The 16,454-nt window shown below is 44.5% G+C and overlaps 1 protein-coding gene across 3 annotated transcripts; it reads left to right on the top strand.

Annotated features, from left to right (window-relative positions):
* Positions 1-816: 816 nt before the first annotated feature.
* PEX19 (peroxisomal biogenesis factor 19) lies at positions 817-16,454 on the top strand. 3 transcript variants are annotated; one of them, XM_081254968.1, is made up of 8 exons: positions 817-924; positions 2,341-2,450; positions 2,880-3,045; positions 3,483-3,568; positions 3,784-3,945; positions 4,676-4,852; positions 5,019-5,063; positions 5,236-16,454. In XM_081254968.1, exons 1-8 carry the CDS (start codon positions 855-857, stop codon positions 5,317-5,319), a joined length of 900 nt encoding a protein of 299 aa, XP_081111094.1. In that variant the 5' UTR covers positions 817-854; the 3' UTR covers positions 5,320-16,454. The 3 variants fall into 3 exon arrangements, with proteins under 3 accessions (XP_081111094.1, XP_081111096.1, XP_081111095.1); XM_081254970.1 differs by having other exon boundaries at positions 5,288-16,454; XM_081254969.1 differs by having other exon boundaries at positions 7,761-16,454.

The following is a 16,454-nucleotide window of genomic DNA, read 5'->3' on the forward strand; positions in this document are numbered from 1 at the left end:
TCCAAGGTCCAAGAGTCGCTTTTTCTGCCTGATTTAGTTAACTAACATTGAGTTCGAAGTTATTGGCACTGTGACAGTTTTAATGGGGTGCAGGGAAATCAGAGATATCCACTAGATTCTGCAGAGAAACATGCCTCATTAGGGCCTGGGAGAGCAAAGAGCAGCCAATGAGTGCCCAAGTTTTAGTCCCTAGCCTAGGAGCTGAGGGTGCAGCAGTGAACACGACAGATGAAAATCCTTGCTATCATGCTGCTTAAATTCCAAGGGGCTTGAGAGGAGATAACGATAAATAAATAAAATATATAGTATGTCAGATAGTGGTAAGTGTTGAGAAAAATAAAGAGGAAAAGGGGATAGGAAGTGTATATGTGTGGGGGGGAGGGGTTGCAATTTTATTTAGTGAGGCCGAATAAGGCATTTCAGAGAAGATGACGTTTGAGTAAAATACTGAGGGAAGTGAGAGGAAACTAGCATGTTGGGTGTACGGTTAACTGTCGTTATTGATTACACATGCACAGCTTCTGGTTGTTCGTAGGCAGTTTGTCCCAATTTGGCCTACCCACAGTTCAGGAAGAAATAATAAGCCAGGTAATGCGGGCAGTTGAAAGAAAGGAGGCCAAGCCAGTAAGAAACCTGCAGAAGGTAACAGTAAATTCCGCTCTGTTGGTTCTACGTTCCTAGAGAAAGAGGGGAAGAAAAAAAAAAAAGAAAAAAAAAAATCGAAGCTTCCTGTCCCTTTAAAAATGGCGGCCCGGCACGGGCCAACAATGCCATTGGTTGCACGAGGCAGAGGGGGAGGGCGCGGGGGGTGGGGCGAGGAGTCCTGCCTCCTACGGCACGGCGGAGGTGGCAAGATGGCCGCGGCTGAGGAGGATGGTGGTGTTGGGGCTGAAGCCGACCGGGAATTGGAAGAGCTTCTGGAAAGTAAGAGCCCGTAATGGGAAAGGCCCGAAGGGGGCAGATGTAAGGATCCCTTCAGCGGGTTAGGTCAACCTGAGGTATTTGGGGCGGAGCAGGAAAGGTTCTCCAAAGGTTGGTCGGCGGCGGAGAGTCTGCGACCCCCGAGATAATCTCTGGGTCACCCTCTCCTTCCTCCGCGGCGAGAGCTGAGGAGCTCGCTTTGGGTCCCTGAGCGGCCCAGACCGTTGATCTCCTTGCCGGAGGGGAAACTAACCCAGAGGACGATGTTTCACGATCCCGCTCCAAACTCGCCTTACTTTAGATTAGTAAGTTCTTAAAGTCTGACTTTCTCCCCGCCGGCAGCAGCCTTCGGTCCTCGGTGGGCCGCGAACCGGACATCCACGGATTGCTTCCATTAACTCTTAGCGCGCCCGAAGTGCGTCCTTCTGTGCGCTGTCCTGTTCTCCTTAACATGGAAGACACGCCTTTCCTTCTCCCAGTCCTTTCACCTTTCTCTCACCAGGCCCCTTTCCAGCTCTTTCATCATGTCAGAGCTCAAACACACTCCCTTCCCATTATTTTGAAAAACAGGGTGAGAGGGCCTCTGGGGAAGACAGTTCACCCTCTTAAAAGAGGGTGGCTGTACTTTTCCTCCTTAGCCCTGTTTCTTGCCCAGAGTGGGGCCGCTGCCCTCCCCTTACACTTAGAGTCTGGCAAGCAGAATGGTGGTGAGGACAGAGGTTTTTCAGGGAAGAGGTGAATATTTTTTGTCTCTTGCTCAGTCACAGACACAGTGGGCAGGCGGAAAGATGAACAGAAATTGTGAGAAGTGCTAAGTGACTGTGTGAGTCTGCAGAGAGGAGGCCAGAGGGAGCTCTAAGAGCTTTGGGGAGGGAGAGTGAAACTGGAAGATAGAGTTCAGTGCCCTCCCATGGAGTGTAATATGGAGTCCCTCAGTTCATACTAGTACCAGAACCCATGGGAAGCTAGGTGAAACATCTTGTGGCTTCAGCTCTCTTGCCAAAGATTATTCCCTTTAGGGCTCCAGAATGAGTTCAGGGGGTTAAGGACATCTGTGTTCTCTGCTCCCCTTGGATATCTGTATGGGATTTCTAGGAATCATTAAAGAATGGCAAGGAAGGCACTGTATAGATGGAGATGTCTCTGCAGAAGTTTTAACACTCTTCTCCCAGCTCTGAGAGAGATGCTTGTTGCATCTTAAGCGATTTCTTCCCCTTTGATCACAATAAATTAGGTAATGGGGAGGGAAGTGGGAGGCTTATTGAGGGGTGGGTCAGGAGAGGGAGACTCAAAAAAAGGAGAAAATTTTAGGAAAGTTGACAGTTTGAAAGATTGTTCTCTTAATGCTTTGCCCAGAAACCCCCCAGCCTTGCATCCTCATCCATCCCCAAATACACGCCATGTTTCTTGTTTCTGAAGGTGCTCTTGATGATTTCGATAAGGCCAAACCCTCTCCAGCACCCCCTCCTACCACCACGGCCCCTGATGCTTCGGGGTCCCAGAAGAGATCGCCGGGAGACACTGCCAAAGTATACATTCCACCCACTTAAAGGATGGGGGGGACAATGGGCATGCAGCTCTGAGCAGGGGTTGGGCAGGCCCCTGTGGGCCAGAGGGGAGCTGGGGGAGGTGCCTTGGCCTCACATTGCTGAGTGCTCTTGCAGGCCTCAGTTCTTGTGAAACAGGGACTTGAGATTGAGTAGAGGGATCTCAAGGAAGTTCTTTAAGAAAAGAGCAGATTTAAATGGTTGGATTGGGAGTGACACTCCATACCGTTCCCTCATTGGCCAGATGCCTTTTTGCTGCTCTCGGTAAGAGAGGTAGTCAGAATGTCCAGTGGAGGTGGGTAGGAGGGAAGCACTGCCTTTCCCAGAGCCACTGCCTGTGACTTTTGTCAGAGGTCATGTGCAGTGGGGTGCCAAGTAAGAGATGCACTTAGGCCACGTTCTCCCCTGCAGGATGCCCTCTTCGCCTCCCAAGAGAAGTTTTTCCAGGAACTGTTTGACAGCGAGCTGGCTTCCCAAGCCACTGCAGAGTTTGAGAAAGCAATGAAGGAGTTGGCTGAGGAAGAGCCCCACCTGGTAGAGCAGTTCCAAAAGCTCTCAGAGGCTGCTGGGAGAGTAGGTGAGGAGGGGGCCCCAGACAACTGAAAATGTCTGAGCAAACCTCCTAGGTCATTGTTGCTTGAGGACACCAAACTTTATAAAGTTGACAGCAATTATGATACCACCGCTATGGGGATGGGGGAGGAGATGGGAGGAGGCATGAGACCCTGTTTAATGAAAAGCGTGAGATAAGTTGGAAAGTAACAGAAAAAATTGTTAAAAAGGGACCGTTTCAAAGGTCACAGTGTTAATGTGGGTGTCATTGTGGAGAACAAACTGACACACAGTTATGTAGTTTTCTGAAAATAACTATGAAGATAACCATAGAGTATTCAAAGATTTGGAATGCTAGTGATTCCCTAATAAATGCTCCATATCCAAGCTGGTAACCAGGTCAGTCTAGGCAAGCAAACAGTTAAAATCCTAAATGACCTTGGCTCTTTTCATCTCTCCTAGGCAGTGATGCGACTTCCCAACAAGAATTCACTTCTTGCCTAAAGGAGACATTAAGTGGACTAGCCAAGAATGCCACTGACCTTCAGGTGAGGGGGAAGAGATAGGGAACCACAAGGGGCCCACTCCCAGACACTTCACCAGCAGAGTCTCAAAAGGCAGACTCTCTTGGGTATCATCTCAAGTCTGTCCCTGCCTGACTACTTTGCTACAGGCAAGTTTAAATAGTTCTTTCCCACCTGAATGGTTGGTGAGCATCCCAAGAAGGTAGTATACTTGCTCACCTCCCTCCTGTCCTTTCTAGAACTCTGGCATGTCAGAAGAGGAGCTGACCAAGGCCATGGAAGGCCTGGGCATGGACGAAGGAGACGGGGAAGGGACCATCCTCCCCATCATGCAGAGTATCATGCAGAACCTCCTGTCCAAGGATGTGCTGTACCCGTCACTGAAGGAGATCACAGAAAAGGTTTGTGAACTTCTATTTATGCTTTTCCTCTTTGTTCCCCATTGTATCAACTCCTGTGAGCTGCTTTGTCTATTTAGAGCCTGCAGAGATAGAGTAACTCAAGTGTACAGGTTCATCTATTTTTTTCTCCTGTATTTATTTGGAGGGGGAGAGTTAGGGAGGAGTTGTATCTCCAAGAGAATAAAGCTACCATACGGAGGATGTTTAAGGTAGAAGGGGAAATGCTTCAGCTCTAGTTTTCTGTAAATTGTTCTAAGTCTCTGTTGTTATCTGATCAACCTTGCTTGCATTTCCAACTTCATTCATTTCTCCAGTAAGTTTTCACTGAGGATTTACTGGCTTTATGCTGTGAACAATTTTAAGAGTAGTTTAAATGATGGTCTCTGCCATCACAGAGCTTATAGTGTCACTGAAGAGATTTTTAAAGGTTGTTAAAACAAACAAAAAAGAAGGAATATGTGACAGAGATCATATGTGGCCCTTAAAGCCTCAAATATTTACTATCTGGCTCTTCACAGAAAAAGTTTTCTGTCCTCTGGTGACCGTAAATGCTACCATAGCCAGGTGATCTGATTGAAGTGAGTGCTACTTCTCATGCTGAACTCGCTTATTTAGCTTTTCCTTCTCCTGTGTTCCTGTGCCCTTCATGTTTTACTCTTCGTCATATTTTATTGCCCTTACTTATTCATTGTTCACTTACTTCCTCCCCACCCATTCTCTCTTTGCTTAGTATCCAGAATGGTTGCAGACTCACCGAGAATCTCTACCTCCAGAGCAGTTTGAAAAATATCAGGAACAACACAGTGTCATGGGCAAAATATGTGAGCAGTTTGAGGCAGAAACCCCCACAGATAGTGAGGCCACTCAAAAGGCTCGTTTTGAGGTGGTGCTGGATCTCATGCAGCAGGTAAGGCCTCCTCTTGCTGTCTGCCCGCTGCTGCTATCTGCTTGCGTGTTCAGTGGAGGAGGTGTCCTGGAAGGATGCCTCCCTGCCCAGCCAAGGTGGAGGAGGGAGCACAGGAGAGGCCACATAGCATGGTCTTCTCTCTTGTTCCTCTTTCCTTATTTTCCAGCTACAGGATTTGGGCCATCCTCCAAAAGAGCTTGCTGGGGAGATGGTGAGTATACCTTCTCGTATACTTTAATCTGAGCCCCAGTTTCCAGTATTTTGTAACCTTTAGTGATTCCACCTAACTAAGGTGATAATTGTGGCTGCTGGGGATGGACCTTCAGAAGCTCTAACTTTCTGAAATAGGAGGAGTTATCTGAGTCCCTTCATCTCTTCTCCAGCCTCCCGGCCTCAACTTTGACCTGGATGCCCTCAATCTCTCGGGCCCACCAGGTGCCAATGGCGAACAGTGTCTGATCATGTGAAACACAACATGCTTTCTTCCCTGATTCCCAGCCGTGGGGGAACGTCTGGAGTCAGCAGAACCACTGGGAGCTGAGGCAGGAGTGTCGCCTACAGGAGTGGTCTGCCCACTGCCATCTGCCCTCCCACCCAAGATTGTGCCATATCAGCTGAGGCTTTTTCTCTGTACTTCTAGGAGTAAGGCCTGTTCTGCAGATCATTTCTGTGAACCCCTTCCATTGTGGTTTCTGCTGCTAGCAAAGGCCCAGCTACCTACCAGGTGAAGGAAGGTGTCCCTTTGGGGGCATGCACCTTCTTTCCTCTCCCAAAATAATGTTATACAGGGCCACACTGAGTTCACTTTTGTACCCAGGGTCTTCGTGCCTTGTCTCTACTCCCTGTCTTGGACCTGGGGAGCAGGGACAGAGTCCTAGGACTCTATATTTCTATAGTTCTCTTGGGCAGCACCTGTGGGAATGAATGGGGAGAAACTTAGCCTGGGCTGGGGGTTTAGGTCTGTCACCACACCCTCTTGCCTTCAGACTGTTCTGAATTCTCTGAAGGGAAAGTAAGTGGGGGGGCTTTTGCATCTAAAAATATTACTCTTTCACAGTAGGTTGAAAGAGAAGCCCTGGGATTCTCCTCTCTCCAGGTACAGAGTCCTCAATTCCCTGTTCCAGCCTGAGAACTCAAGTAGCTGCCCTGTTCTTTCTATAATGCTATGTGATCTGGGTGAACTCAGCCCTTGACCTTCCTTTACCCCCTGCCTCTCCTCTCATCTCTCTATTTTAAATACCTCTTTATTCCAACCCTTCTCTGAGCCCAAACTGTGACAAAGAAGGGCCCATCCTGTTTCCCCTCATCTAGTCCCTCCACCACCCTCACTGGCCCCCCTATCTCCCTGGCAAACATATATAATTATAGTGTCAGGTCTAGGAAATGAATTCCTGTTCTTCCCCAGATACATTTTGGCTTATTTGAGACATCTGATTCCTTTGAATCCTGTTCATTGATTCAGGGAGGTAGCTTGGGAAAGGGGGGGTGGGATGCAGCCTGGGTCCTTTTTCCTGACTAATAAATATTCTGAGTGAGGGATTGTAGCCCGTTTTTCATCCAAGTCTTTTCCTAATCTTCCTCAGCTTCTCTAAGCTGCCGTGTGAGGAATGTTAGCATAACATTGCATTACTGGGTTCTACCACCACTTCCCTTCCCCAGCTCAGTCTGCACCTCAGTTGGCAAAGGAGACTGAATGGCCATCTTTCCTCATTTTCTCTGAATACTTCAATTTGGGAAACCCTTCAACTGGTATTGTATTTTAACATTTCACAGTATTATTATTAATGTTAGTAATATATTGTTAACATGCTTACTAAATTATTTTTCTTTGAGCTGACCTTGCTCTTCTCTGTGGGAACCAGTGAATCTGTAGACCTTGGCTGCCACATGTTGGTGGATACTCTGGTCAGACCAGCTGGCTGTCCTGGTTCAGCACTCAGAAAATAACTTCCAGAGCAAATTTGTACTTATCATTTGTGGCACTTTGAGCTCGTGACATGTCACTTTCCCTTGGGTTAAGACTTTTCACCCCTTAAGATCCCACACATTCTGTGGTATTGGCGAGGAAGGAGATGTTCTTAAGGCCTAAGGCTGTTTGGGAAGGTCCAGCTACTGTACCTTAGAGTACAGAAGAGCCCGGGTCTGAATCTGAGACTCCTCTCCTCTGCAAGAGATGGGAAAGTACAGACAGAGTTGTGATGATGGTCACAGGACGTGAATGGCCAAAATTCTCTCCTTATAACTCTAGCCAAAAACTGGATGAGGAAAGAGAAAAAGGAGGGAAGAACGAAAGGGCCTTGCACCTTGAACTATGTGCCAGTTTTCCTTTACACATTCTCACCTCTGCTGGCCTGGCCAGGGCTTACGCCAGGAACCTAAACAGATGCCGCCTTAAGTTTTGTTCCCAGGCCATTCATTTTCATTTTGATTTTGATTGAACGTGCACAAATTGACCTCAGGTTACGCTCTGTTCCAAAAATACTATTTGAATTATTCTAGGACTTGTGGAAAGATGGAGCGGTCCTTCTCAAACTGTGGTAAAGGACCAGGTTTTTTGTTTTATAAGTATCCTGTCCTTTGTCCACCAATATGTGTTCCATATGCGCAGTTCACACCGTGGGCTACCCACCACACAAGTTTGACAACACCAAACTGACCAGACCTCTTCCGCAGGATAAGGCCACTGATCATGCATTTGGATATTATAGCAGTCAAAATGCTAGGGAATTCCCTGGCAGTCCAGTGGTTAGGACTCCGAGCTTCCACTGCAGGGGTCATGGATGGGTTCGATCCCTGGTTGGGGAACTAAGATCCCACATGCCCCACGGCGTGGCCAAATAAATAAATAAATAACAAAATGCTAAAAGGTTTCTGAACACATTTAATTTCTAACTCATTCTTGTTGCAGACTGGTGAAAAACTGTTCACAGACCAGTACAAATTTCCAACCACCTGAGTAGCACTGCTCTGGGGCCCTCCTCAGTCTCCACAGCTGCATCAGCCAAAGGGATACATTTCTATACTTGTTCCATGTGAGGGTTGCTTCTACTGAACCTTTTCTTCAGCAAGAATGTGTCACTGTAAGGACGTTTCTAGTATTTTTCTAGCCTTCCTTTGCTGCTTAAAATAACCATCACAAAGCTTAGGTTTAAGCTGTATGTTAAGTGTTTATGCTGCTCTCAAACTTTAAAGGAAGTGCCCCTTTGTTCCAAAGCTCTGTACATTAGTAAACAAATTTGTGATTGTTTGGATGGTTTAATTAAGAAGTTAGTACTGTGATAATCACGTTCCTATGATTCTGGAACATCCTGGCAGGGGCCCCATGAGGTGCTTATAATGTGCTGCTGAGATGGCTTTTTGGGAGCTTGGGAGAAACGATGGCCCACAGTAAATGAAGTAGAGATGACAGACCATATGAAAAATGATCAAAAGGCTTAGAGGAAGTATGCATGCAAGAATGAATGTATATTTCACTGGAAAACCCACCTGCTGACTATGTTTCTCAGGAGGGCCTCAGGAAAATTTTGTATAAAGGAAAGGCACTAATGAAAGGGTCACCAGCATGTTTGAGAAGAAGTGGTTGTCTCTGTGGGTGGAGGCTGATGGAAGAGGATGTTTGAGAACTGGTTTCCCTGGTAGTGGTGGGGATAATAGGATCCTAGCATTTGCCCCTGATAGCAGAGGCCAACTGGCAACACTTAACTCTCCGAAGCAGGGTGGGTGAATTTCTATAAGGGTAGCATGGTCAAAGTGGAGGTGGCTAATGGAACGTGGGTGGTCTTAGGGACCATATAGATGGACAGTCAAGTAGGGTATGATTTACATATAATTAACAGTGACCAAGAATGGTTGAACAGAAGGCTGAGGTCAGTAACTTCAATGAAAAGTCACAATTCCTTGCCTAGTTTATAGGCCTGAGACAGTTCTCGGACTCAATCTGTCAACTGAACGCACAATTTACTTAGTTAACCGTACACTAGGGAAAGAAGACTACCCAAAATTTTTGAGTTGGAAAACCAGGGATACGGGGTCTGAGTTGACACCGATACCAGGGACCCAGAGCACCATCACGGTACCTCCCATTCCCGCATTCCCCCCGCCCTACCTCACGCCAATTACAGTAGGAAAATATAGGGTCAGATAATAAATGGAGTGCTTGCCCAGGTCTGTCTCACAGTGGGTCCAAAAATCCACTTTACGGTCATTTTTCCAGTTTCCCTAGATAATCAGAATGGACATATTTGGCAGTTGGCAGAGAGCCCAAGTAGAAGTCCCTGAAACTGCACCCGCACCTCTGCCAAAATAGTAAATAAAAAGTAATATTGCGGGCTTCCCTGGTGGCGCAGTGGTTAAGAGTCCGCCTGCCGATGCAGGGGACACGGGTTCGTGCCCCGGTCCGGGAAGATCCCACGTGCCGTGGAGCGGCTGGGCCCGTGAGCCATGGCCGCTGAGCCTTCGCGTCCAGAGCCTGTGCTCTGCAATGGGAGAGGCCACAGCAGTGAGAGGCCCGCGTACCGCAAAAAAAAAAAAAAAAAAAAAAAGTAATATTGCATTCTGGGGGAAATGGCAGCAATTCGTTACACTCTTAAAAACTTAAAAGGGTGCAGGGGTGTTGGTCCCCATCATATCCTCATTTAGTTTCACCATTCTGGTCCTTGCAAACATTGGGTGGGATGTAGTAGACTACAATGGACTGCTGTAAACTTAAGCAATTAGTAGTCCTGATTGTAGTCCTGTGATGGATGTATTTTCTTTTTTTCTTTTTTTTTTTTTGCATTGTAACTTCCTAATATGATTTTATACATTTATTCTGAGAAATAGAATAGAAAAGCAGCCACTGGCAAGCAGGAGCTGTTCTGGCCCTTACAACTAGGTCTCGATATTTTTCTGTTGAACACAACCAATTTTACATCAGACAAGCTTCATCTCTGGCCTGTGTAGATAACGAGACTCTTCACCTGCAAACACAGGTTGAGTCCACACTCAGTCTGAGAAAACATCAGCTCTCTTTCCTGGTGTCAGGACTTAAGGAAGTTCAAGTTCTTGATGTCTCATCACAGGAAGAATTCAGTGAGAGACAAAATGATAGGTAAAAAGTGGATTTATTTAGAGAAACACACTCCACAAACAAGAGTGTGGGCCATCTCAGAAGGCAAGAGGCCAGATGTATTTTCTTTACTGGAGAGTGACGCAGCCTCTAATATATATGTGGCTATTAATATGTACCATTTGGCCTTTTTTACAGAAAGTTTCCTGATCTAGTGAATATATTCTTTCAATACTAATCAGGAAGAATCAGAAGCAGTTGGAGTCGCAAGTGATGGGCAACAGTATACATTCACAGTTCTTTTTTAAAAAATACTTTATTATTTTTATTTATTTATTTGGTTGTGCCAGGTCTTAGTTGTGGCAGGCGGGCTCCTTAGTTGTGGCATGCATGCGGGATCTAGTTCCCCGACCAGGGATCAAACCCGGGCGCCCTGCATTGGGAGCTCGGAGTCTTAACCACTGTGCCACCAGGGAAGTCCCAGTCCCTATGTTCACAGTTTTGATCTAGAGCTATGTTAATTTTTCTCTCTTTCACAGTGTAGTCCAAAAGGACCTGGATATTCTGTAGAATATCACATTTGTTTGCTTTATTAAGCTTATGCTACTCAGGTGTTAAGGATATGCTAATCAGATCTGAGGAACAAGCAGTGTCAAGTATTCTGGATTCCTTGGTGAGACACATACACTCCAGAGGGTGAGAGAGAAATTCTTCAAAAGATGCAGGGCCCTGCCATGTTGGTTAGGTTTTTAGGTGTCCAGTGATCTGGAGCATTCTGGGACATCCTCTCTAGTAAAGATAAGTTATTGTATCTTGTGTCTTTTACCATAAGAAAGTAGCACGATACTTTGGTAGGCATATTCCAGTTTTGGAGGCAGCATATTTTTGAACTTGGGGATGCAAGAAAGGCCTCTACAGCAGGTCCAGCCTATGATGCAAGCAGTCCTGCTGCTTGGGCCATAAGAACTGGAAAATTCCATGGTAACTAGAGGTATCTGTGGTAGGAAAATACGTGTGTGGATTCTCTGGCAATCCACAGTAGGAGAGTTCCAGCACAGACCTCTTGGGTCCTGGAGTAAGGTGGTGCTTTCTGCAGTAGAGAAAGTTTCACCATTGCAAAGCATCTCCTGGCATACTGTTAGGTCCTGATAGAGATTCAGTGCCTAACCACAAAATATCAAGTGACTATGTGACCAGTTGCCTATATAAACAGCCTGTTATTGTCAGATGTGCCAAATCATAAGATTGGGTGGATACAATAGCAATACATATTACAATGGAAATTGTACAGTTGGAAGAAGCCCAAGCAAATTTGGCACAAGTAAGTTAAATTGAACAAAGGGCCCCGGGCCTCCATATTACCTACATCTGTTGCACTAATACCTTTCTCTTAGCTCATGCCTATGGCAACATAAGAATTCCTTCAACCATTTGACAGAGGAGGAAAAAATCCAGGTCTGGTTTGTGGATGCTTTGGCTTCATCATGTTAGGGCAAGCCAAGTATGGACTACTGCTTCTCAACCGCCTCTTCCTGAGTGGTCCTGAAAGACAGTGATGAGGGGAAATTCTCTCAATGAGTAGGGCTTTAGGCAATTTACTTGACCGTCCGCTTTGGAGAGAGAAGTGGCCGGAGGCAAGGATATACATGAACTCACAGTCAGTGGGCTGGTTGGTCAGAGGCCCAGAAGGAGCAAGATAGGAAAATGGGGTCTGGTGAAGAGCATTTGGGTGGATTTATGAGAGTGGGACTTATGAAAGTATTCACCAGAAGGGTGCTAAATAATAACTATGGATAGGATAATTTAGTTAGGACAATTTCAGCTATCCCAGTTCTTGCACAGTGTGTTTATAAATAGAATCACCACGGTGGCAGAGATGGAGGCTGTTTTTTTGCCTACTAACATGGACTCTTCTCTTACCCAAGGCTGACTTAGCTCTGCTATTTCTAAATGTCCATCTTGTCAGCATCAAAGAACAATGCTGATCCCCTTGTTAAGTACCACTACTCAAGGAGAACAGCCTGCCATTTGGTGGCAAGTTGGTTACGTCAAACCTTTTCCATTCTGGAAAAGACAACAGTTTATTCTGATCGGGACTGATATACATTTTGCTTTGCTTATAAGTGCCTGAGCCAGTACTACCATCCAAGGACTCAGAGATGTTTGATTTACCAGCACTGGGTCCTACATAATAATGCCTTGGAACAAGGTACCCACTTAATGGCAAAGCAGGTACAGCAACAGGCACATGACAGTGGGATCCACTGTTCCTACCAAATACCTTATCACCCAGAAGCCTCTGACCTGGTACAGTAGTGAGATGGCCTTTTTGAAGTGCATTTGTGGTGCCAGCAAGAATGGAGTGCTGTCCTTCACAATACAGTATAAACCTATATGACCATAATAGGGTGCTTTATCCCCAAGAGGTAGAATTCATGGGCTCTGCAACCAAGGGGCGGAAATAGGAGTGACCCTATTCAACATCACTTCCAGTGATCCACTTGAGGAATTTGTACTTCCTAGGAGTCCCTGCAACTTTAAATTCTGTGGGTCTGGAGGTCCTGTTTCTCAGAGTGGGGATGCTTCTACCAGGCACAGCATAAGAATCTCAATAAACTTAAAGGTATGGCTGTCATCTGGTCACTCTGGGCTCCTAATGTCAGCAAACTATCAGGCAAAGAAAGAAGTTGCCGTATTGTCTGGGATAATTAACTCTGTTGTGAGGAGGTAAGATTTCTGCTACATTATGAATGCAAGGAGGAAAGTGTTTGATGCACATGTGATCCCTGGGTTATCTTTTGGTCCTACTATACTCAGTTTTAACTGTGAATAAGTAAACAATTATGGCCTGAGAGGGCATGATCTCCAGGGGCCCAGAACCCTCAGGGATGAAGGTCTGGATCACCCCATTAGGTAAGCCATCTAGACTAACAGAAGTTGTAGTCAAGAGGGAGATGAATCTGGAATGGGTGGCATAGAAGGAAGGTGATGAATATCATTTGCAGTTTCTGGACCAACTGCAGCAACTCGTCTTGTGTTTCCAGAAATTGTGACTAACTTGACTGCTGGAGAAACTGCGTAGAGAGAGTGAACTTAATGTACAAAGCAAATGGATCTGAGCGGTGCTAGAGGTGAACTGTAGTAGACACTGTTGGTACCCTGTCCAGATCCCCTTTACCAGGAAGTGAGTGTCAGCTGCTAATAGCTCACTGCTGCATTTTCTTGAGAATCACTCTCTGCCAACAGAACCAACTTCTGGAAACTCCTGGAAGGTTGTGCCTTCCCAGGGATAACACCACAGCCAATGGAATGATGTCAGTTTCTGCAAAGAAGTCAGATGGGATTCTGATAGGGATTGCATTATCAGTAATGATAAGTAATCAGTAATTGTGTTATCAGCAAATGATACTGGGGTGCAAAATTCCTTCTTGCTTTCCTCACAGTGGGACAAATGTGCCATTTATGTGCCAAGAGTTCCCAGTGGAGGCTACACTTATCTGCTGAACCCATATCTTTGCCTAACTTGCCCCCTCTCCTATCTTGCTTCACTCACTCCATTCCAGCTTTTACTTGAGAGCACTCCCTCAATAAACCACTTGCACAGAATTCCTTTCTTGGACTCTGCTTCTAGGGAATCCAACCTAAGACAGGAGAATAGTGGTGGCTACTAAGAGATTTGAGTTTGACAGAAGGTAGAGCAAAGAGCAAAGGTGAGTTCAATTTGGGAATGTTAAGGTGCCATTGGCTGGAACAGAAGGGATCATCCTCAACCTGATAAAGTGCAACTACAAAAAATCTACAGCTAACATCATACTTAAAGATCAGGAACAATACAAGGATATCAGCTCTTCTAGTCAACATTATGCCAGAGGTTTTGGCCAGGACAATTAGGCAAGAAAAAGAAAGAAAAGACATTGCGATTGGAAAGGGAAAAAAAAATGAAACTGTATTTGCAGATGGCATGATATAGGAAATCCTAAGGAAGCCACTAAAAAGCTATTAGAACTAATGAGTTCTGCGAGGTTGCAGGACTTAAGTTCAATATACAGAAATCAATTATATTCCTATGCGTTTGCAGTGAACGATCCAAAAGTGAGACTAAGAAAACGTCCATTCACAAAAGCATCAAAAAGAATACTTGAGGGAGGGGACTTCCCTGGTGGTCCAGTGGGTAAGACTCCACGCTCCCAATGCAGGAGGCCCGGGTTCAATCCTTGGTCAGGTAACTAGATCCCACACGCGTGCCACAACAAAACGTCCGCATGCTGTAACAGAGTTCCCGTGCCAGAACTAATGATCCCGCATGCCACAAGGAAGATCCCACATGCCGCAACTAAGACCTGGCGCAGCCAAAATAAATTAATTAATTTAAAAAAATGGAATACTTGGGAGAGGTAGAATAGGAAGAGGGAGAATAGGAATACATTTAACAAAAGAAGTGCAAAACTATACTGTTAAAACTACAAAACATTGTTGAAAGAAGGAAGATGTAAATAAATGGAAAAACACCCCATGTTCATGGAGCACAAGACTTGCCATTGTTAAAATGTCCATACGGGCCTTCCTCGACTTACGATGGGATTACGTCCTGATAAACCCATCATAAATTGAAAATATATTAAGCCAATACATTTAATACGCTCAACCTACCAAACATTGTAGCTTAGCCTAGTCTACTTTAAACATGCTAAGAATACTTACATTAGCCTGCAGTTGGGCAAAACCAGCTAACACGAAGCCTGTTTTATAATAAGGTGTTGAATATCTCATGTAATTTATTGAATACTGTACTGAAAGTGAAAAAGAATGGTTGCAAGTGTATTGGTTGTTTACCCTCGTGATCGCGTGGCTGACTGGGAGCTGTGGCTCACTGCTGCTGCCCAGCATCATGAGAGAGGATCATACCGCTAACCCAGGAAAAAGATCAAAAGTCAAAATACAGTTTTTACTGAATGTTTAACAGTTACACACCACCATAAAGTAAAAAAAATGTAGGTCAAACTATTGTCAGTTGGGGACTGTCTGTACTCCCTATCTCCATACTCAATGCAATTCTTATCAGAACCCCAGCTGAATTCTTTGTGGAAATTGACTAGCTAATCCTAAAATTCGTATGGAATCACAGTGGACTCAGGATAAGAAAATAATCCTGAAAAAAGCAATGGTAATCAAAACAATGTGGTGATGGCACATAGCTAGAATAGACATAGATACCAGTGGAGTATAATTAAGAGTCCGGAAATAAACCCATACATCTATGGTCAACTGAGTTTTTACGAAGGTGCCAAAACCATCCAATGAGGAAAGAATATTCTTTTCAACAATTGTGCTGGGACAACTAGGTAGCCACATGGAAAAGAATGAGTTCAATCCTTACTTCACACCATAGGCAAAAATTAACTCAAAATAATTTAAACACCTAAAAGTAATAACTAAAACCATAACGATCTTAGAATAACACATAGGGGTAAAGCCTTCATAATTCTGGATTTGGCTAAGAATTATTAGATAGGCCACCAAAAGCATGAGCAACAAAAGAAAAAAATAAATAAATTGGACCCCATCAAAATTTAAAAGTTTGTGCTTCAAAGGACACCATCAAAAAATTGCAAAGACAACCCATAGAATGGGACAAAATATTTGCAAATCATGTAACTGATAAAGGATTTGTATCTAGAATATGTACTCTTATAACTCCATAATAAAAAGACAAATAACCCAATTTAAAAATGAGTAAAGGATTTGAATAGACATTTCTCCAAAGAAGACAAAAACGTCCAATAAACACATGAAAAGATGCTTGACATTGGTAGTCATCAGGGAAGTGCAAATCAAGACCACAGTGAGATACCGCTTCACACCCATTAGGATGTCTAGAGTCAAAAACTTAAAAAACATTGGTAAAAATGGGGAGAAACTAGAACCTTTATACACTGCTGGTGTGAATGTAAAATGGTACAACTGCTTTGAAAAGCAGTCTGTCAGCTCCTCAAGTGATTAAACGTAGAGTTAACCATATGACCCAGCAATTTCATTCCTAAGTATATACCCAAGAGAAATTAAATGAAACTTATGTCCACACAGAAACTTATACATAAACGTTTATAGCAGCATTTTTCATAATAGCTGAAAGGCAGAAACAACCCTAACGTCCATGAACACATACAATGGAATAATATTTGGGTATGAAAAAGAATGAAGTACTGATACATGCTGCAAAATGAATGAACTTTGAAAGCATGCTAAGTGAAATAAGCCCGTCACAAAAGGCCACATACTATATGATTCTATTCATATGAAAGTCCAGAATAGAGATCCATAGAGACAAAGTAGATCACTAGTTTCTTAGGGCTGGTGGGGGATGGGAAAATGGGGGGGGTGATACCTAAAGGGGACTGGGTTTCTTTTTGAGGTGATGAAAATGATTGAAAATTGACTGTGGTGATGGTTGCACATATCTGTGAATGTACCAAAAGCCATTCAATTGTACACTTTAAATGGATGAATTGTATGGTATGTGAATTTCATCTCAATAAAGCTGTTTTTTATTTTTTA

This window comes from Mesoplodon bidens, assembly GCF_964165515.1.
Source record: "Mesoplodon bidens genome assembly, chromosome: 2".
In the NCBI taxonomy this organism is placed as follows: Eukaryota; Metazoa; Chordata; class Mammalia; order Artiodactyla; family Ziphiidae; genus Mesoplodon; species Mesoplodon bidens.